The sequence below is a fragment of the Paramisgurnus dabryanus genome, chromosome 8 (genome assembly GCF_030506205.2).
Source record: "Paramisgurnus dabryanus chromosome 8, PD_genome_1.1, whole genome shotgun sequence".
Lineage (NCBI taxonomy): Eukaryota > Metazoa > Chordata > Actinopteri > Cypriniformes > Cobitidae > Paramisgurnus > Paramisgurnus dabryanus.
The window spans coordinates 4,010,390-4,033,435 of NC_133344.1; the positions used below are offsets into that span (position 1 = coordinate 4,010,390).

The following is a 23,046-nucleotide window of genomic DNA, read 5'->3' on the forward strand; positions in this document are numbered from 1 at the left end:
AATTGTAGTTGTAATAAAGTAAACAAATTGACAAGCTTTACAGCTTATTAATTTTTTTTATATTTTTATAAAATTTCAATTTAGTATTTGACCATTAATTAATACAATATATGTTTGTTGAAATATTACATACATAGAAAATATTTCAGTAGAATCTTAATAGCCCAGATACTAACATTCAATAGGCTAAAGGCACTTTATGCCTCTACAAACCTATTCTTAACATTAAAATATGCTTCTCCCCTTCCCTTATTTTATTAGGGAAAAATTTCTAAGCTTAACTTTTCCTCACACTACTTTTCACTTATTGACATAGGCTACCATTAATCAGGAAAACTAAAAAAACAATTATCAAAACATTAAATAGAAACAATTATATGCATATCAATTGTTAAATTAATATATTTTTATTAAAACAAACGTGAAATGTGAAAGCCAATATGTGGAAAATATGCCATTTGTCAGCCAAAATCGGACCAAATCCGCATATCCACAGCCTAGCCGAATCTGGCAACTTTTGCTGGGCCAGTGCTGGCTTAATGCTGGTAAGCCGCAGCCAGAACACAGCCGTGTGCGCCGACACTCAGCCGGATCTGGCCCGAATGCACTGGCTACCTGGGTAGGTTTTTATACTTAAATTTACTGTCACATCTGTCTCGCGTGCACAAACTCTCTCCCTGAATGTGTACACGGATACAAAGAGGTGAGTAATTTATGAAAACCTGAATATAGCCCTTACGAAAATGGTTTTACAAAAAAAAAAAAACATGGTTACTGTAGTAAAACACAATTTAATTTAAAAAATCATAGTTAAACCTTGACTTGTGTAGTAAAATCATGGTTTTGCTGATCACTACACAAAAACCATGGTTAATACACTGTTACCATAATAAAACATGTTTAATAAAGGGAGGTATCATAATGTGTGTTATTAATTATTCAATTCACTAAATTCCATTGCAGTTCAATCGTCTCCTGTAGGCAGTGTTTGAATCAACAGTAAATATCAACAAATATTTTAATATTTGGTGCAGATCATTACACTGTTTATCTTATATTGTGTACACTCTCACACACAGAACCTACTGACACACCAGAAACAACAGAGCCGTAAATCTGCCTCCAGATCTGCAGCCTCCTCATACTCACTTGTAAAGCAGTGAGGGTCTTCTGTCTCCAGTACAGCAGGAGGCGCTGCAGCTCTTTAGTCCGCAGATAAACTCACTAAAGAAAGAAAGAAAGAGCGTGCGTGTGATGTGTTTGTGTATCCTCAATGTTTTTCTCTCTTGCGTGTTTCATCGAGTTTAAACAGAGTCTTGTCTCTGTGTATTTATGTGTTGAGACGTTGATGATGAGATGCGCTGTGCTGTAAATCAGTAGGAACTGATCTGTTCATGCTGGATATATTGATGATTTCATCACAGAAATCTCTTAGCTGAAGAAAGAGGTGGCGTTACTGGAGACAAAGCTGAGGTCAAGAGGAGATTTAGCAATGAATCGAGAGGTTTGTGCAGCTTAAACATCATTTACCTGAATCAGACAACATCAAATCATTTCTAATCTTTCTGTCTGTCTGTGTTGTGTTGTCAGGATGTGGATTGTTGTGAATCTTCAGTGTATGTGAGTGATGATGGGAGTCTGGATTCAGTGTGGATGAGCAGAGATCAGAGCCGCACACCACAGACACTGCTGGACTCTAAACTCTCTGAAGAGAAATCCAGACACACACAGGACTCCAAGCTCAGTCTGACTTTACTCTCAGAAATCAAAACTGAACCCACAGAAATCAAAACTGAACCCACAGAAATCAAAACTGAACCCACAGAAATAAAAACTGATCCTAAAGAAATCAAAACTGAACATAAAGAAATCAAAACTGAACCTAAAGAAATCAAAACTGAACCCACAGACGAGGAAGATCGCCCTGATGAAGATGATGACTTTATTACATCAGGTATGTCTCCTTAATTATTGTTGTGTTTTTAACATTTTTAACTGGGAGCACCTATTTTGGGTTTTCAGTCACAAACTCACTAAGTTTAAGATATCTTTAATATTTATTGAGCAACAGGTATGTAGGCTTAAATGGTTAGTTCACCATAAAATAATAATTTGATCATAAATCACTTACCTCTGTGTCGTTCTAAACCCCCAAGTGCTCCGATTGTCTTATGAACACATTTGTAGATATTTTTGATGAAGTCCGGGAAGCTTCTTTCTGTCCAAATGACTTCAGTTAGTTTCAAAATTCCCCAGAAAATAATGAAGGTCGTGCTCTTAAACAGGAAATAATATATGGAATTATTTGTGCATCTCTGAATAACTGTAAGAATATTTCCTTTAAATATAATTTTTGTCATATAAAGTTTTAAAGCTCACGTAACACATGCTGTTTCTGCATTTCTGATGTTAATCTGGAGTACCTATAGAGTAGTATTGCATTCTTTTTATCTTTGAAGAGTCTTTCAGGACACTCCACTACAAACAATTACACAAAGGAAATAGACAGCATTTGCACAAACACTGAGTGCGTTTTCATGCACAGAATAAGCGGATAACTATCAAAAATCTGCTTATTATAGAAAACTGTTTTCATGCGTTTACATGCAAATCAATAATCTGGCTATGCAGACAACTGCGCTTACATGGGACTTGAAGAATTCAAGAAGTTTTCTCGCTGGCAGTGACGTCACCACCTATAGTAAATAATAGTTGATCAAAAAGCCGACGACATATATCTGTCTAAAGCTATTCAGGGCTCCAGACTAACTTTTTTCACTAGGAGCACAGTGGCCCCCAACTGAAAATTTTAGGGGCACAACCAGAAAATTTAGGGGCGCACAACGTAAATCAACATGCTAACCAAATCTACTAATTTCCACTGTATTACTAATAAATTCTTTAATAATAGAGGCAGAAATTACAAATGTGATGTTTAAAATTCAGTGTCACATTTTATTCTGCACTTTTGAAGATGCAACAACAAGGTAAGCTGACAGCACCATCACTGCCTTGACAGTACAAATAGTAAACAAAATACCATATTCAGAATAAAGAAGTGCTTAGTAATAAAGTGCTTAGTAACCTTTCGGTCATTTCACAGCTACAAACAATACTTAAATGTATGTAACTCTGCATCATCATCCGACGGTGACACTGTAGACCAGGGGTCTCAAACCTTTTTTCATTGAAGAGCTATACTTTCTAAAAAATAAAAGTAGCGGAGACCTACTTGTGTCACGTAATAACTAAATCTCTTAGATAATGTATCATACCTCTCAAATTCAGTTTGAGTTTTTGTGTACATGTGTATCAGAAAAATGTATTTTAATAGAAAACACTTTGCATATTATTTTTACACATATTAATGAAATGAACACTGTAACAGTATTTAAATAAGTAGGTTCATTATAGCTGCAACTTTAACAACAAGTTAAAATATTTAAATGGGTGACTGAGTTTAACTGGAAAGATTTGAATGCATGTTTGTTTTTTTTCTAAACAAATAACTGTAATAATTCATAACTATCAATATATTAAATAGCTACATTTGGGATTTTTAAAATGAATATAAAATCCAAATGCGTTAAATGTCATGTCATTTCATTCAAGTGACATTAGCAACCAAGTTAAATGTTATTTCAGTTTGTTTTAAATAAGGACCCGGGCTTGTAAGCATTGTTGGGCGTGTGTGTGTAAAGTTTTAACGCATCATCCGTTTTGGGAGACGCGGGTGTGAAGTCTTGCGATGCGGAAACGGGTGCGAGTATTTAACAAGCATTGAGAGAGACAGGCTGCGCGTGTGCGTCAAGTTTAAACACCTGTCAGTTGTGGAAGACGCGTGCGCAAAGTTTTGCAATGCGGAAACGGGTGTGAGTATTTAACAAGCATTGAGAGAGACAGGCTGCGCGCATGCTTTAAATTGAAACCCCTCGTCAGTTTAGGAGAAGCGCTGTTTTTGAATCATACATTTTAAATAGGGATGCTCCGATCGATCGGCCGCCGATCGGTATCGGCCGATAATGGCATTAAATGACTCGATCGGTGCTCGCTAAATCTGCCGATCTCATAAACCGATCTTTCTGTTTACTTTTGTCATCAAAAGGATCCTGAATGCGGTTGCAATTAAAGACATTTTTTACGTAGCGCGAGCATTTTTACAACCTGTTGCTCATGTGCAGCGTGCAGATTTGTATGTCTCTCTTTGCCTTTACAGAGATATGCGTATGAGGACGCGCTCCGGTAAACAGCGCGAGGCGTCTTCACATCCCCATCAAACAGCGTATACAACACATATCTATCACGGACAATTGCATCCTCATGCCAAACGTTTTTTATTTGCATGCGTCTTTAAGTTTTGAGCGTTTAAACTTTTATTTTCCTCACAGCTGCTTGTCTGCGTTCAGCCGCCGCCCCCACACACAGCAGCCTGTCATCAGTGCACGTGAACTGAGCGATCTCTCTCTCACGTCTTAAAGCTGCAGTAACCTAATTCATCTCTCAATAAAATCACTCTCTGCTCTTGACTAAAGAATTTTTATACTTCATACGAATGCGTGTATATTTAATTAATACAGTAAAGTCTGTGAAGTGTTTTATTTTCAGTACTTTTAGGAGACATAAGCCTTTTTAAAGCCATATTAAATTTCTCTTTGCAGAATAAATATTTGTTGTGCTTATTTATTTGAGTCTCTATTAAAACAATAATATACCTAATTACTGCAAGTAATATAACAAAGGCAACATCCGTGGTATTATTTTATTTAGAAAGATTGTAACAGTTAGTCATCAAAGAGCTTGCATATCAGCTTTAAAAAAAAATCGGTATCGGAATCGGTATCGGCCGATCACAAAGATTACAAATCGGTGATCGGTATCGGCTGCAAAAATCCTGATCGGAGCATCCCTAATTTTAAATTACTGATGTCATATACGCAAGTCTACACAGCTCAAGGCGACGTCAAACGTACCCAGTCTTTACTACCACAGGCGCTTGTAACACTAACCAGACATCCAAATGCCGCCATAACCACAGAAAATAAATACATAAACCACGAGCGAGCTACCTGCAATTAACTTACCGGCAGATCGCGAGCGACGTGTTGGAGACCCCTGCTGTGTTTGTATTTGCATGCGCTTGCGTCTCGTTGATTATTTCATTGCTCATTTCATTGATCATTGTGCCCCTTCCACGTTTAATGTATAAAAAAAACGGAGGGTGGGGGAGGCAAATTTACTGGTCGCACAAGTGCGACTGGATGTAAAATTCAGTCGCACACTCTCAAATTTTGGTCGCAAAATGCGACCATTTGGTCGCAGTCTGGAGCCCTGGCTATTGAGAATGAGGACTTGCGTCACGGTAGCTTGCTGTCACGTGACAAATGGAGCCCGTCCACCATTTTGGGAGGGCACGCTAACGGTTGCCAGGAGCAACAGTGTATGAGCAATTCAAAGACGGAGCGGGAAAGAGCAGAAATTGTAATATAAATTTCGAGGAAAATTTAGCAGAAATGGAGAAGAATGTGGCAAAAGAAAAGGGTCCTTACAGGGAGAAGCTTACAACCAATGCCAAACAGAGGTATTTAGAGAAGCTCGCGGATATTAAAAACGTCGATTCGAGGTGCCTGCAGCTGAATGGAAGAGAGACCTAGACTCTTTACCACCTTGCACGTATTTGGAAATCGTTAATTACTTGGTTTTCGGCATCAGTTATTACACTATGCAAGAATTTAAAAGCCTGAAGTCATTGGAAAGCTACGAAACATTCTTCTGCGGCTGGGTGCGCGACTTGGTCATCTAGTACAAGCCTACAAATTATGAAAAAAACATTGTACTGGCAAAGGTAAGTTGCTTCATCTTTAGTCAAGTCACTTTTATTTATATAGTGCTTTTTACAATCCAGATTGTATCAAAGCAGCTTAACAGTAATAACAGGAAAATAACAAAGTTTGCTTCTGCTGTACAGTAGCTGTGGATCAAACAGTGATGTATCATCCAGCTCAGTTGAAATGAAATAGTGTCTAATATATATATATATATACATATATACATACATACATACATGTTTGTTAATGTATTACATGCAGTGATGTACATTGTATGTCTTTGTAAAATAGCGTTGTCTTGTCACATCGGAGACATGCTCTCCTTGAAACTTTTTCCATTTAAGGAAACGAAAAAACCGTAACAAATGGTTCCTAGACTTTCCACGACAATCGTGGGAGACACTGGAGCAATTTTTTACACAGCAGTGTTTTCCAGGCATTCTAAAATAGCGCGACAACCTCCTCTACTACCAATATAAACAATGAACGAGTTTGACGGGTTACCACCCAAAATGGTGGAAAGGGGAAGATGACGCGGTCTCTGGGGGCGGGGCACTGTGTCGTGACGACATCTCCTCATTCTCAATATTGTTGTATCTCTTCTCGTGTCTACAAAACCTGTAAATGTAACATGAGCTTCTATTTTAACAGTTTTTCTCCCAACTGCTTTAGTCGAAAGGAGACTTTTATACGTTACTTTGCGCTCACTTCCGTGTGTGACGTTTATCTTTCATATGCGGAGATTAGGGCTGTGCAAAAATATCGATACAGCTAACTATCGTGATGTTGCCAATACCCAGCCCTAGCGTAGATCACGTTATCACTTTATTAAGCATAACTGGCGTAAGACTGTGCATGTAAACGCACTCACTGACGTTTTCTCTTCTTTTATTTTTAATTCTTCCAAGAACAAAAAGCTGTGGAGCATTTTCTTCACCCTAATTTTTGATTCCTGTTTTTTTGCTTGTTCTAAACTTTGTTTGCAATGGTGGATTGGCTACTTTTCTTCACTTATCCAAATTTTTTTTATTTACTGTAAATGTTGCACATCAGTGATGCCCTGAATAATTTAAACAATAATTTGTATTGCGTGTCGGAACACGGTCAATACTTTGAAAGCTGCTGGGACACGTGCGCCAAACGCGGGAAGCACGTCCCTTGTCACGTGACGCGTAGGCACGGATACAATGATGTTTCCGAAAAAGTGGATCATGGAGACATCTTAATCGTTCACGATATCGTCATATCGCTCACCCATATCCATTTATTCGCAACACACGCTCTGGACCCTCGCTTTAAATATCCCATCACTAACAATGACCCAGCTGTAATAACAGGACTGACACCTGTCTTCTGTCTTATGTGTGAACCTAGAAAAAGATACAGAATCTCACTTCTTCATCCTTCTTTGTGTAAATAAGATTGAAAAGACAATTTAATTGTTTCATGTTTCTTTCAGATGTGAAGAGTGATTCATGTTTGGATATAGAAATAACGTCCTCAACATCAAAAGAGCGACTGACAGCACAAACTCTTTCCTGCATCACCTGTGGAAAGACATTCAGCTCACAGAGACATTTAGAGAGACATGAGAGAAAACACACAGAACAGAAACTCTTCACCAGATCTGAGATCAGCTTTACTACCTTACAAGAGAAGAAACTTCATTCAGAAGACCACAGAGAGAAGAAGAAGAAGCAGTTTCACTGTGAGCAGTGTGGGAAGATTTTTGTCTCTTCCTCTCAACTAAATGTTCACATGAGGACACACAGTGGTGAAAAGCCTTTCAACTGCACTGAATGTGGAAAATACTTCAAAACCAAAGACACTCTTAAAGTTCATCAGAGAGTTCACACAGGAGAAAAACCTTACGAGTGTCCTCACTGTGATAAGAGATTTAGCTATAAACATAATCGGAAGAGACATGTGCTTTCACACACCAATGAGAGACCGTATCAGTGCAGTGAATGTGGAAAAACCTTTAAGGATTCACGTTCATTAAAATCACACCAGAATACTCAAATTAGTCAGTGTTCACACTGTGATAAACGTTTCTGTCATAAATATCAGCTGATAATCCATCAGAGAGTTCACACTGTAGAGAAACCTTACGTCTGCACTCATTGTGGAAAGAGCTTCTCTAGTTCATCTAATTTTAAAGCCCATCAGAGAGTTCATACTGGAGAGAAACCTCATCACTGTAGTGTCTGTGGGAAGAGTTTTAGTGTAAAGTATACATTACTAAAGCACAAGATAATTCATACAGGTGAAAAACCTTACAAATGCTCTCAGTGTGGCAAGACGTTTACTTGTTCAAGTAACTTAAGATACCATCAGAGACTTCATACTGGAGAGAAACCTTATCACTGTAGTGTCTGTGGAAAGAGTTTTGGACAATGGGCTACATTACTAAAGCACCAGAGAGTTCATACAGGTGAAAAACCTTAACACTGTAATGTTTGTGGGAAGATTTTTAGTCAACAGTGAAACTAACTTAAAGGTCACGTTTTCCTAATCCTATTTTTTAAACCCTAGTTAGAGTGTAATGTTGCTATAATAGCATAAATAATACTTGTAAAATGATAAAGCTCACTGCCAGGCGATATATTTTCTTTAACAGAATTCACCTTTCAAAGCTTACAGCGAACGGCCGGTTTGGACTACAGACCTCTACTTTCTGTTTTAATGACTACAATAGAACAGTTTTTGACTAAACCCCGCCCACAGGAATATGTCAGTCGCCAGCTAAGCTAACGGCAAGCTAATCAGCCTGTTTTGAGGACCGTGAAAACAGCGCTATAGAGATAAGTAAATTATGTGACTCCATACAGGTGAAAAACCCTTAAGTGTGACAAGACGCTTACTCTGTCAAGTCACTTCCCTTCTGAAAAAAAAACAATAAAACCTTTACAGAAATTCCTAATGGTTTCCATTAAAATACCAAAAGGAACCATTAGCTTTTACCATTAAAACCACTACAAAATATCTTCCTTTTAGCTAATTAAACGTCTGACCGAACATCTTAAACTAGCAGCGCCTAGCAGCGTCTGCGGCCCACATGATGACCTGACATGATGTCAGTGCCTTAAAATTAGCGTTTTAGGTGCCAAGCTGTTAAAAAGTGTATGTGTCCGAGAGCAAACTAACTGTTCAGAACTACAATAGTGTTAATAAAATGTGAAAAACAACATTAATTAACACATTTATCATTTTTATGTCACATTTATCTCTTTTAAGAACTCGTTAATTTTATATTGTGTGCTATGTGATTTTTCTAATTGGTTTTAAAGTATTCATGTCATGGGACCACAATGTCATTAATTGTTCATTAACTTTGGTTGGTATAGAAACACACTGAGAAAGAAACTGTTCAGATTATTCAGTAAACGTCTCCTGACTTCTACTATAGGCCTTTTCTCTGGGCTGGTAAATGAAAGTTTACTTAATTATTTAGGATTTTGTCAGTCTTTCATTCTTTCTAGGAAAGCTAAAGGAGCTGTTATTGCATTTGAGAGCATCTTGAACAGATGTGTGATGTGGTAGCACAATAGAAATGAACTGCAAGAGCTTGTAGAGAGGAGTAAAGACTGCTGAGAGGAACACCAATATATTTTGAATATACGTTGCATACCTACCAAGCTTGTCACATTTTTACTGCACAGAAATCATATATTGTATAACGGGTTTCATTCTACTTTATTATTATGACGATCACAGTTGAATGTAATGTGGTAATAAAAAAGGAAGAAAGTCATTGTACAGGTATATGAAAATAAAGGCTTTAAACTTCAACTGCACGTTTCATTTGCATATTCAAGAGGGAATAGTTTAAAATAATTTCTTTAATTCCTTAAAAAAAAAAACATAATCTTAAAACGTAAGTAATGTGATAAAAATTAGAAAATAACAACCTACCAGGGATGATAGAAAAGAGACAGTTTTGCTACTGTATTTGTATATAGCCATGTATAAGGGAGAATAAGTTAACCTGACTATACATTTAGGTCCTATAAATAAAGCTCCTGACTAAAAATGTAGGTGGGTATCTGATTTAAAAAAAAAAACTAACTGTAGCCTACTAGCACTAAAGTCACAATCCACCCTCCATTCCAATCGCCATCCATAGTCACGCCTCCTCCAAAACACATGAACAGACCAGGGGTGTATTCCAGAAAGCAGGGTTAACTTACCATCAGATTAACCCCGAACTTTGGGTTGATCAACCCCAAACTTGCTTACTCGGGGTATGTCGGTTCCAAAACACAGTTTAAGAGTTAGTTCAATCAACTCGCTGAAAGTAACCCAGAGTTAAAGCGCGCTCACGGTAACAACATAAAGGCATTGTCAATGGATCGCAGATTTCACGAGTCACCATGGAACCGTCAGAGAACTTAAAAGTTTTTAAATGAGAAATAACATTATAAACCAACACTTTCTGGCAAAATCAACGTTTTATAATCGACTTAGAAGTGCGTGATTACAAAACAGATAAAATTAATTAATTAAATAATTAATACGAACCTATTTTACCCCATTTAAGTCCAATATTGTATGTGTCTCAACGAAAATACACACAATATTATTTAAAATAATCTAAAACAATCTAAAATAATTAATATAGTACAAATAATCATAGATTTTATATATGATTGTAAACATATGAATTATGAATATCTTTTCCCTTGTGAAAAGTAACAATGGTTTTACTACAGTAAAAAACATGGTTACAGTAAAACCATGGTAACAACAAAATAACCATGGTTTTCAAAAAACATAGTTAAACCATGGTTAGTGTAGTAAAACCATGGTTCTGCTGATAGTAATCAATGCACCAAAAAAAAAAAACATGGTTACTACAACTATACACCAATAAAACCATGGTTAATTTCACAAGGGTTGTGGCACATAAAGTGCAAATCTGTCATAAGGCTTATTTAAAGGGTTTTTTTTGAGATATGATTGTATTGTGTAGGCATAAAATGCATTATGATAATATTCACTATATTGTACTTATTTTACTTCTGCTCCTTTGGGTGACCCTGTTTAGTTTTAGGACTTTCCTTGTATGACACTGTGTCACCATCTTTTTTAACATTTACTGATAGCTGATAGATTTATGCACCCTCTTTTATTTGTAAAGCTTCCTTACACTCCTTACAGATTTTCAATAATGTTGTGTAATGCTTTTCATTACACTACACTGTAATGCTTTTCATTACACTTCATTTGCATTGGACCATTAGGATCTGCTGAGACAGAATTGGAGAATAGAAATGTTACATTAGTGTCAATAGTAACATGTTGTAATATGTCCTTTATCATCTAATATATGCAAATATCTCAATTTCCCTTTGCTCAAAAATGATAGCTCTGGAGAGCAGCTACAAAAGGCCCATTTTAAAGAAATAAAGGTGATTTAGAAAAACACCAACTATAGATCAAATGTAGAGAGAGGGCTAAGGATCTGCATGTTTAAGAAATAAATATTATACTATGAAATATATATTTATAATTTCATTTCATTGTGTACATGATTCTAACTGATAATAGAAAATCTCTGACCACTATGCCATGTCTGTGATTCAATGGTGTTTCATCTAATGAAGTCTGTGCTTCACCTGTGTCATTCTGATCAGTGTTAAATCATGCCTGTGCTTCATGGGTGTCATTCTGTGGGCCAGGTCAGATGCACATGCCTATCAGAGACTGCAGCCAGGGGTAACTTCTGTCCCTCAGTAATTATTATTATGATAGGCATCATGTGTTTCTATTTGTTATACCCATTTACTGTAACATTGTCACATTGTCACTTAAGTAACATAGGTTAAGATTCATTAATGACAATGTATTTGCACACACATTTATTATAACTTTAGATTAATCTCAAATTATCTAGTAAGCGAAAGATGAGGTTATTTATGAATTGACAAAATTGATATGGAAATGTACTTTATTGTTAACATTAATTAACTGATGGAATTGTGTTTCATACATCCACTGATATTTGGAGATATATTAATAATGAACATAATTAAATGTATAGTATTTAGTCTGAACACAAATATGAATACATTTTTAATAAAATTTAATTAATAATTACATTTATAGTAATTAGTCCAATCACAAATATCAATCCATGTTATTAAAAAAATAGTTTCTTTAAAAAAAATTCATAACACACATTTTTTTAAGACAGCAATAAATATTCGCGACTGTAAATGCAATAAAATAAAATAAATGCTTTAACATTGTAAAATTATGCAAAATATATGCTTCCACGCCCGCTGTACGCTAGTCATAAGTACACGCATGCGCAGACTTCCTCCGGAGCCTCGTTTTATTAACTAAAATGAACTTACCTTGCAACATAACCTGCTCCGGAGCAGGTTATCTTCAGAGAGTCAGTTGCTATGGTTACTTACATAACCCGAAAGTTACCTCCGTTTTTGGAACCGAAAGCAGAGGTTATCCGCTTACTTACTCCTAAACTTACCCGGGTAAGCCACATAACCAGCTTTCTGGAATACACCCCAGACGTTCACATTTCATGTCTCATTCACCAGTGAGAAGCCTTTGCAGTACAAAGAGAATAACAACATAAACAACTGTTTGAAATCAGAATTAGATATAGCACGTTTTCGGTTGTGTAGACGTAGTAGTTTGCTTTTAATTTTGTAAACATAAATATTGTTACGCTAATTCTTAAAGGTACACAAACTACATAAGCAACACAGTAGCTACGTTGACATGCAACCAAATAATCCGTTTGTAATCTCATTGATGGCTCAATCATCTAAAAAGCATTCATGTAAACACCTTAATCAATACGATTCAGGCCGATCGAATGCAAATTTTGATCATATTAAAAGATGTGGTGTAGTCCGATCTTTGATCCGATCATCAGGAGAAAAATATGCATGTAAATGCGTGAATCGTAGTGTTTTCTCAATTGGATGTAAAAAGACCTTGTGCGCAGAACAGTTGTGCTTAAGTTCACATCTTATATTTACCTCTTATTTACAAAAACATGCAATAGCAAGGCAATCCCTGCTGAAAAAAACAGCATACCAGCAAGACCAGCATATGTTGTGTTTTGGTGCTGGTTTGCTAGTGAACACCAGCTAAACCAGCATCAAACCAGCATCAGCACCAGCATAAGCACCAGCTAAACCAGCACCAAACCAGCATTAGTACCAGCATCCCATGCTGGTCATACCAGCATATGTTGTGTTTTGGTGCTGGTATGCTTGGACCACCAGCTAAACCTAAACCAGCATAGACCAGCATGATTCCCATGCTGGTGCATGCTGGTTTGATGCTGTTTTTTTCAGCAGGGATGGCAACACACATTATTAAGGTAATGGGGTCACGCGCTGTAACATTACATTTTACACAGCGTTCATATGTCTACTTTCATAACATTAGGCTATAAAGCAATAAATAGTGTTGTGCATTAAAATAATTGTTTTCATTACCTATATCTGAAAACATTTTAAGAACAACTTTCTCCAACTCCACTTTGACTTTTATTTAGACACAAAGCGTGAACTCGATGAGAGATGTTATCTGCGGCGTGACGTTGCAAATTCCTTTGCTTTTTTGAGTTTAGATTTGGGCTACTGTTTAAACTGTTGGGACAAAACATTGGGATGATTTTGATATGCGAACTGGCAACCCTGGTTGTGCTCTTGTGCAGATGTTCGGATCGGATTGACAAAATTTTGTGCATGTAAACATAGCCAGTGTTTCATCAAAATAGAATATCTGAATCCATCTGAATAAAATCATACTATACAAGCTTATGGGAAGCATAAAGGTTCAGGTAAAATACTGGTGGAGATAGTGATAAGGGTTTCCGGTTAGAGAAACGGAAGGCAAGAGAGATTTCCTAGTTAAGGAGCTTTATTTTGATTACTTCTGCATGCATGAGCATTTGCCGGTATTTATTTGTGTGGTCTACAATAAACAGAAACATAGTACAATAATAAATTATCTCTTATAAACAATATTACAAATAACTTCAGGCATTATACTGTACAAAGATAAGATACAAAGATAACTGCCACTCTGTTAAGTTATTAAATATCAGGTAAATAGAAATACAGAACATAATAACACAACAATATTAACTGGATTCAATACAAACTGACTCAAAATTAGTGTACACTGTACAAGAAATTTCATATCACCTTTTCAACACCGCAACAACACTTTTAGACCCTTGCCTCCTGCACCTGTTTCCATCTTGTGGAAAAGCAGTAAAGTTACCTAGCCTGGCTCATAGAGAATGAGACGTGGTCTGGGAACCACATGCTCATTTTCTCGTATTTGAGGCTTTTAAAAAAAAAACTTGTGCTCAAAACTACTTAGAACACTATCTAAGGCCGCATCGAAAAGTAACTTCATGTCTGCTGCCGTGTTGAATAAACAAAACTGCTTCGGTGTATCGCATAGACGTCGTCATCGTCTTGCTGCCCCCTCCCCGTTTTGTGGTTTCCTATTTCAGGGGGGAAATGGTCCATAGTTTCCATGCTAGACTTGCCATGTGAATAAATTTGCTCTTTCCTGATCCAGACAGTTTTTGCCATTGTTGTTTCAAAAGATGTCTTTCGTTTTGTGGCTCATGTGCAGGTTGTCAATTCAGCAGTAAAGTTTGTTTGCCTCTGTTTACAGAGTGGACGTGAACGCGCTGATAATGTATGATGTCTGCGTGAACATGTTGCACAATGGCATACAAAACACACTCACAGAAAAGGAGCAAAAATTGCTTGCGTACAATTATTGCATCTGAGTTCAATGATTTGTTGAACATTTTTTATACAAATACATTTAGACAACTTGACATAGTGATTGGTATCAGGATGTGAGGAGACTTTCAACAAGCATAACTATAAATGTTTCTGGATCAAATCAAATATCCTGCCTTTAAATGACTGAACACATGCAGAACACTGAGCAGAACTCTCTGTATTCTTGCTGGGCTTTTTATAAGCCTGCTTTCCCCAAACCCCAAATACTTACTGTCCTCCTGGTCCCTGGGCATAAATTAGGTTATTTGCCCTCTAAGGCGGTTATTACCGGAAAATATTAAACAGTGCATTATCAGTGCATTTAATAATTAAAATCAGTATTTTAAGTGATAATCATGGTAACTTACTAGTAATGACTGAAGTGTTACTATATCATATATCATAGTTACCCACTAGAAATTCCTTTAGAAGGATGTAGTATCACTTGAATTATATTCATAGGTTTTCATATTTAAAATTACTGTCACATCTGTCTCGCGTGCACACTCTCTCTCCCTGTGTGTATACAGAGATACAAAGAGGCAGTGGGGAACCTTCAGGGCCTTCTACGCCTTCAGAGAAGGCCTTAAAAATTTAATCAAAAGATTTTTTATAAATAAATAATAAATAATATAGTATTCAATAAAAATATGTTTTTACATTTTTTAATTTCTATTTAATTCAATTTAATACAATACATGTAATATATTTTCTCTCATCTATGTTCTAACGTTAAGCTTACTGTCAGGTTTATGTCATGAAAACATCTAATCCAATCAGAATCGTCTGTCTCTATTAAAGCCCGGTTATCTGGCTCATTCATTGGTTAGGACTTCATGAATCCCCGGGAAGGCCAAGCTATGTGTTTTGGTGTGGAGAGTGACGGGCAAATCGACCAATCATGTTTTGATTTCAAGTGGGCGGGTAAAAAACAAAACATTGTAAGCCTTCATGAAGTCCTAAGCATGCAACAAACTGGATGCGAGCTGCCGTTAAACACCAAAGACGAAGATCATAGACCGTTAATATTAATACAGTCTAATGGCCCGAATCTCTGCGGTGAGAGTGGTTGAGGTAAATGGCGGAAAACGTGATTGACGTTGTGGCTAGCTTGATAGGGCTGAGGTAAAAACGAAATTACTTATGCGCGTACTCGTGAAGAGCACAGCTGTGAGAAGCGCGTGCAGAGGAGCCTGTGCATATGACGCGAACACGAGAAAACTAATGGGTTTAATTATACTTTTACTTCCTGACAGTTTCACTTGTTACATGAGGAAAGTAATGACTGACAGACGACGCCGAATTACATACAATATAATTTCCTAACTAAATCTGAGAGAATGCGAAAACATTCAAACATTTTTTTCCTCGCTATACCCGATGGGCAGGGCGGAGATACATTTTGGTAGCCCAACAAGAATTCGTAATAGCCCCGGGACCTCGGGGCTCGGGCTAGCGATTTTGCGAGCCCTGGATATCTTATAAAAACAGTTATAAGCCACAAGGAGGTGCACTGAGAACGCAGGTTGCTATATTTCCCCTTATGAAAAAGACAAACAAGGTATCCTACAGCTAAATATATATTTCCAAAAAAAAAAAAAAAAAAAAGAACATAATTTAAGCTTGTTAAATGCAAATTTACAGAGCCCCTGTCATTACAGAGCAGCAGAGTCTGTATTTGTGTTTATCAGTTAGATTAAAGTAATTTTAAACTTTAAAAGTGCATTTAAAGGCAGACAATGCCCATTCTGTAATTTAACTTTGCGTGCTCAGAATTTTTACACGTTCACTGTATGATTTAACGAAATACGAATAGCCTAGTATTATGGATGGAGAGGCATTTGCACTTCATTGCATATTTTGAAGGCCCAGCTGAAGTACCCACGGTTCGCCACTGCAAAGAGGTGACAGTAATTTATGAAAACCTGAATAAAATTAACCATGGTTTTACTACAAAAAAAAAACATGGTTACTGTAGTAAAACACAATTTTAAAAATCATAGTTAAACTTTGGCTAGTGTAGTAAAATCATGGTTTTGCTGATAGTAATCACTACACAAAAACCATGGTTACTACACTTTTACCACAATAATACCGTGGTTAGTTTTCATATGGGAGTTACCATAATGTGTGTCATTAATTGTTCAATTCACAAAATTCCATTGCAGTTCAATCGTCTCCTGTAGGCAGTGCTTGAATCAACAGTGAATATCTACATATATATTTGGTGCAGATCATCAGACTGTTTATCTTATAATGTGTACACTCTTACTCACTGTACACCCTACTGACACACCAGAAACAACAGAGCCGTAAATCTGCCTTCTGCAGCCTCCTCATACTCACTTGTAAAGCAGTGAGCGTCTTCTGTCTCCAGTACAGCAGGAGGCGCTGCAGCTCTTTAGTCCACAGATAAACTCACTAAAGAAAGAAAGAGCGAGCGTGCGTGTGATGTGTTTGTGTATCCTCAGTGTTTTTCTCTCTTGCGTGTTTCATTGAGTGTAAACAGAGTCTTGTCTCGGTGTATTTAAGTGTTGAGACGTTGATGATGTGCTGTGCTGTAAATGAGTATGAACTGATCTGTCCATGCTGGATATATTGATGATTTCATCACAGAAATCTCTCAGCTGAAGAAAGAGGTGGCGTTACTGGAGACAAAGCTGAGGTCAAGAAGAGATTTAGCAATGAATCGAGAGGTTTGTACAGCTTAAACATCATTTACCTGAATCAGACAACATCAAATCATTTCTAATCTTACTGTCTGTGTGTGTTGTGTTGTCAGGATGTGGATTGTTGTGAATCTTCAGTGTATGTGACTGATGATGGGAGTCTGGATTCAGTGTGGATGAGCAGAGATCAGAGCCGCACACCACAGCCACTGCTGGACTCTAAACTCTCTGAAGAGAAATCCAGACACACACAGGACTCCGATCTCAGTCTGACTTTACTCTGTTATACTGAGTCAAAGCCCACAGACACTCAGGACACTACAGTGTGTGACAGTAAACAGAGCTTACAGGAGGATCAAACATCCACAGAGTCTCTGGATTCTGTCTGTAACGCTGGAGAACAGCAGCAGATCCTGCAGACCAAACTGAAGATGTGTTCAGTTAAACTCATCAACTGCACGAACCTCATGATGAAGATTAAAACTGAACCCACAGAAATCAAAACTGAACCCACAGAAATCAAAACTGAACCCACAGAAATCAAAACTGAACCCACAGAAATCAAAACTGAACCCACAGAAGATCGCACTGATGAAGATGATGATTTTATTCCATCAGGTATGTCTCCTTAATTATTATGGTGTTTTTAACAGGGAGCACCTATTTTGGGTTTTCAGTCACAATCTCACTGAGTTTAGGATATCTTTAATAATTATTGAGCAACAGGTATGTAGGCTTAAAGGGTTAGTTCACCCTAAAATAATAATTTGATCAAAAATCACTTACCTCTGTGTCATTCTAAACCCCCAAGTGCTCCGATTGTCTTATGAATACATTTGTAGATATTTTTGATGAAGTTCTGGAGGCTTCTTTCTGTCCAAATGACTTCAGTTAGTTTCAAAATTCCCCAGAAAATAATGAAGGATGTGCTCTTAAACAGGAAATAATATATGGAATTATTTGTGCATCTTTGAATAACTGTAAGAATATTTCCTTTAAATATTATTTTTGTCATATAAAGTTTTAAAGCTCACGTAACACACGCTGTTTCTGCATTTCTGATGTTAATCTGGAGTACCTATAGAGTAGTATTACATCCTTTTTATCTCTGAAGAGTCTTTCATGACACTCCACTACAAACAATTACACAAAGGAAATAGACAGCATTTGCACAAACACTGAGTGCGTTTACATGCACAGAATAAGCGGATTACTATCAAAAATCTGCTTATTATAGAAAACTGTTTTCATGCGTTTACATGCAAATCAATAATCTGGCTATGCAGACAACTGCGCTTACATGGGACTTGAAGAATTCAAGAAGTTTTCTCGCTGGCAGTGACTTCACCACCTATAGTACATAATAGTTGATCTAAAAGCGACGGCATATATCTGTCTAAAGCTATTGTATCTCTTCTCGGATCTGCAGAACCTGTAAATGTAATGTGCTTCTATTTTAACAGTTTCTCTGCCAACTGCTTTGGTCGAAAGGAGACTTTTATACGTTACTTTGCGCTTACTTCCGCGTGTGACGCTTATCTTTCATACGCGGAGATTAGGGCTGTGCAAAAATATCGAAACAGCTAACTATCATGATAGTTAGCTGTATCGATAGTAGGGATGTAACGGTATCAAAAATTCACGGTACGGTAGTATTTCGGTAGGATGCCCACGGTACGGTAATTATTGAAACATTTACAGGAAGGAAAAAACATATGAAGACTTGGAAAAACTGCCATAAGTGTTCATTAAACAAGACTGAACATTACAATGTACAAAGTGTAGCGTAGCATAGTGTTTACAATTTTCATAAAAATGACAAAAATAATTAGACCATGTAATAAAATAAAAAAATCAAGTTTCAGTTTAGTTTGTCAACTTTAAACAACTTCCAATCAGTCAGGTTTTAAGAATTGAGTCACTCCCTCAATTGACCTATTATTATTATTATTATTATTATTAATGCTAATGCTTGATACTCCTATGAAAGCAACAGTTGTGATTGTAGAATCAAGAAAAGATGATGGGTTTTAAGCGGGTCAATTCATGAAAACAAAAACAACCCAGTAAAAATGAAAATAGCAGCTTACTTATTGTAGCCTGATTGTAGCTGGACTTAGAGCTGAGGTCAGCTCACTCAATGCAGGGGCGCGTTTCCCAATCGGAAGTCTGCAGCCTCCGTAGGTCGCATTTGTAGGCTGCATACGTCATGAAGACCGTCTTATTTCAGAATATTAACATTTTTCAAGTTGACAATTATTCTTATTTAATCGTATATTGTTGTAACACGCTTATGACTTGCGAATGTAATACTCAGTTAACTTAAATACACCAGGCGTGTAATGACGGATGCAGCCTGCAGCGACCTAAGGAGGCTGCTTTCTAATTGAGAAACGGCATACACGCTCTCCTCATTCACGGATTTACTCACATTCGTTTTTTGTATGTCCATCACATTTTGTCCTTTCTCGTTTCTTGTCACAGCGAACGCGAACTTTTTCCACACATCAGATTTAAAATCCGTGTTTCTTTTGCTTCCGCCATTGTCGCTCCACTTGTAGAGAGGCATCAGAGTGGCACGCATGGGATTATGGGAATTGTAGTTCCCGCGTCCCTCCACTCGCTTCACTTGGCCGGAAAAAAACTACACGTGTTGCTCGGAAGACCTTATGTTTTACCGAATCACGTGACCACGGTTGTACCGCCATTTTTTTTATACCGCAATACCACGAAATTTATAATACCGTTACATCCCTAATCGATAGTGTATCGGTATTTTGATCTCTACTATCGATATTTTAAAACCATCAAATCTTTCTGTGTGCGTCAAACAACCTCCGCCACTGCTGTAGTTGTCACTGTCCAGTTGTCTGGACATGATTGTATCGTATCATGACCCATGTATCGTGATACGTATTGTATCGGAAGGCCAATACCCAGCCCTAGCGTAGATCACGTTATCAGTTTATTAAGCATAATTGGCGTAAGAGTGTGCATGTAAACGCACTCACTGTCGTTTTCTCTTCTTTAATTTTTAATTCATCCAAGAACAAAAAGCTGTGGAGCATTTTCGTCACCCTAATGTTTGATTCCTGTTTTTTTGTTTGTTCTAAACTTTGTTTGCAATGGTGGATTGGCTACTTTTCTTCACTTATCCAAATTTTTTTATTTACTGTAAATGTTGCACATCAGCGATGCCCTGAATAATTTAAACAATTATTTGTATTGCGTGTCGGAACACGGTCAATACTTTGAAAGCTCGGCGGACACGTGCGCCAAACGCAGGGAAAAGGTACACTTCGCCTTCGTGTAGCGAGCCCCCTTGTCACGTACTTGATGTAGGCACGGGTACAATGATGTTGCCGGAAAAGTGGATCATGGAGACATTTTAATCGTTCACGATATCGTCATATTGCTCACCCATATCCATTTATTCGCAACACACGCTCCGGACCCTTGCTTTAAATATCCCATCACTAACAATGATCCAGCTGTATTAACAGGACTGACACCTGACTTCTGTCTATATGTGTGAATCTAGAAAAATATACAGAATCTCAATTCTTCATCCTTCTTTGTGTAAATAGGAGTAAAAAGACAATTTATTTGTTTCATGTTTCTTTCAGATGTGAAGAGCGATTCATGTTTGGATATAGAAATAACTTCCTCAACATCAAAAGAGCGGCTGACAGCACAAACTCTTTCCTGCATCACCTGTGGAAAGACATTCAGCTCACAGAGACATTTAGAGAGACATGAGAGAAAACACACAGAACAGAAACTCTTCACCAGATCTGAGATCAGCTTTACTACCTTACAAGAGAAGAAACTTCATTCAGAAGACTACAGAGAGAAGAAGAAGAAGCAGTTTCACTGTGAGCAGTGTGGGAGGATTTTTGTCTGTTCCTCCAATCTAAATGTTCACATGAGGATACACAGTGGTGAAAAGCCTTTCAACTGCACTGAATGTGGAAAATGCTTCAGAACCAAACAAAATCTTGATATTCATCAGAGAATTCACACAGGAGAAAAACCTTACGAGTGTCCTCACTGTGGGAAGAGTTTTAATGTAAATGCTGCCTTACTAAGGCACCAGAGACTTCATACAGGTGAAAAACCTTTCAAATGCTCTCAGTGTGACAAGACGTTTGCTCAGTCAGGTCACTTGAAAGCCCATCAGAGACTTCATACAGGTGAAAAACCTTTCAAATGTTCTCAGTGTGACAAGACGTTTGCTTGTTCAAGTAGCTTAAAAAAACACAAAATTGTTCATACTGGGGAGAAACCTTATCACTGTAGTCTCTGTGGAAAGAGTTTTGGACAACGGGGTACATTACTAAATCACAAGAGAATTCATACAGGTGAAAAACCTTTCAAATGCTCTCAGTGTGACAAGACGTTTGCTTGTTCAAGTAGCTTAATAAACCACGAAAGAGTTCATACTGGAGAGAAACCTTATCACTGTAGTGTCTGTGGGAAGAGTTTTAGTCAACTGTCACCCTTAATAAGGCACCAGAGAATTCATACAGGTGAAAAACCTTACAAATGCTCTCAGTGTGATAAGACTTTTTCTAAGTCAGATCACTTAAAATCTCATCAGAGACTTCATACTGGAAAGAAACTTTAAAAGAACAGTATGTAAGAAATTTATATCAATTAATAATAAAATGGCCCTGATATGTCACTAGACATTAAGAATTAATTTTCATTTCAAATATTTATATCACTGACAACAGTGGCCTGGCAAGGATATTGTCATTTAAAAAGTGGAGTTGCAGTCCTCAACTGATGTTTATGTTGTCATTTTGCGTATTGGCCACTAGTTGTGTGATTGCAGTACCAGTTTTAGCCACAAGGTTTGTGATTGCAAGATTGAAATGTCACGTTTTCCTAATGCTATTTTTTAAACCCTAGTTAGAGTGTAATGTTGCTATAACAGCATAAATAATACTTGTAAAATAAAATGATAAAGCTTACTGCTAGGCGATATATTTTCTTTAACAGAATTCGCAGAATTCTACAGCAAACGGCCGGTTTGGACTACAGACCTCTACTTCCTGTTTTAATGACTACAGTAGAACAGTTTTTGACTAAACCCACCCCACAGGAATATGTCAGTCGCCCTTAGTGTGACAAGACGTTTACTCTGTCAAGTCACATCCCTTCTGAAAAAAAAAAACAATAAAACCTTTACAGAAATTCCTAATGGTTTCCATTAAAATACCAAAAGGAACCATTAGCTTTTACCATTAAAACCACTAAAAAATATCTTCCTTTTAGCTAATTAAACGTCTAACCAAACATCTTAAACTATCAGCGCCTAGCAGCGTCTGCGGCCCACATGATGACCTGACATGATGTCATTGCCTTAAAATTAGCGGTTTAGGTGCAAACCGGTTAAAAAGTGTATGTGTCCGAGAGCAAACTAACTGTTCAGAACTACAATAGTGTTAATAAAATATGAAAAACAACATTAATTAACACATTTATCATTTTTATGTCCCATTTATCTCTTTTAAGAACTCATTAATTTTATATTGTGTGCTATGTGATTTTTCTAATTGTTTTTTAAAGTATTTATGTCATGGGACCACAATGTCTTTAATTGTTCATTAACTTTGGTTGGTATAGAAACACACTGAGAAAGAAACTGTTCAGATTATTCAGTAAATGCTTTGTTCATTTTTTCAATGATTATGTCTCCTGACTTCTACTATAGGCCTTTTCTCTGGGCTGGTAAATGAAAGTTTACTTAATTATTTA

The 23,046-nt window shown here is 37.1% G+C and overlaps 2 protein-coding genes across 2 annotated transcripts; both read left to right on the plus strand.

Moving 5' to 3' along the window:
- The first annotated feature begins 1,239 nt into the window (after positions 1 to 1,239).
- On the plus strand, positions 1,240 to 11,392 carry LOC135771722 (uncharacterized). The gene is made up of 3 exons (XM_065282102.2): positions 1,240 to 1,504; positions 1,591 to 1,954; positions 7,285 to 11,392. The coding sequence occupies exons 1-3, from the start codon at positions 1,493 to 1,495 to the stop codon at positions 8,271 to 8,273; spliced, it is 1,365 nt and encodes a 454-aa protein (XP_065138174.1). The 5' UTR covers positions 1,240 to 1,492; the 3' UTR covers positions 8,274 to 11,392.
- Positions 11,393 to 17,400: 6,008 nt separating this feature from the next.
- On the plus strand, positions 17,401 to 23,046 carry LOC135771708 (uncharacterized). Its single transcript, XM_065282083.2, has 2 exons — positions 17,401 to 17,901; positions 20,910 to 23,046. Exons 1-2 carry the CDS (start codon positions 17,460 to 17,462, stop codon positions 21,908 to 21,910), a joined length of 1,443 nt encoding a protein of 480 aa, XP_065138155.2. The 5' UTR covers positions 17,401 to 17,459; the 3' UTR covers positions 21,911 to 23,046.

What these genes read in the sequence shown, in the direction of transcription:
- LOC135771722 (XM_065282102.2), top strand. An exon ending in TGATGACTTTATTACATCAG is followed by an intron (nt 1,955 to 7,284) that starts GTATGTCTCCTT and finishes TGTTTCTTTCAG; the next exon opens with ATGTGAAGAGTGATTCATGT.
- LOC135771708 (XM_065282083.2), top strand. Translation starts at nt 17,460, where the DNA reads ATGAGCAGAGATCAGAGCCGCACACCACAGCCACTGCTGGACTCTAAA. An exon ending in TGATGATTTTATTCCATCAG is followed by an intron (nt 17,902 to 20,909) that starts GTATGTCTCCTT and finishes TGTTTCTTTCAG; the next exon opens with ATGTGAAGAGCGATTCATGT.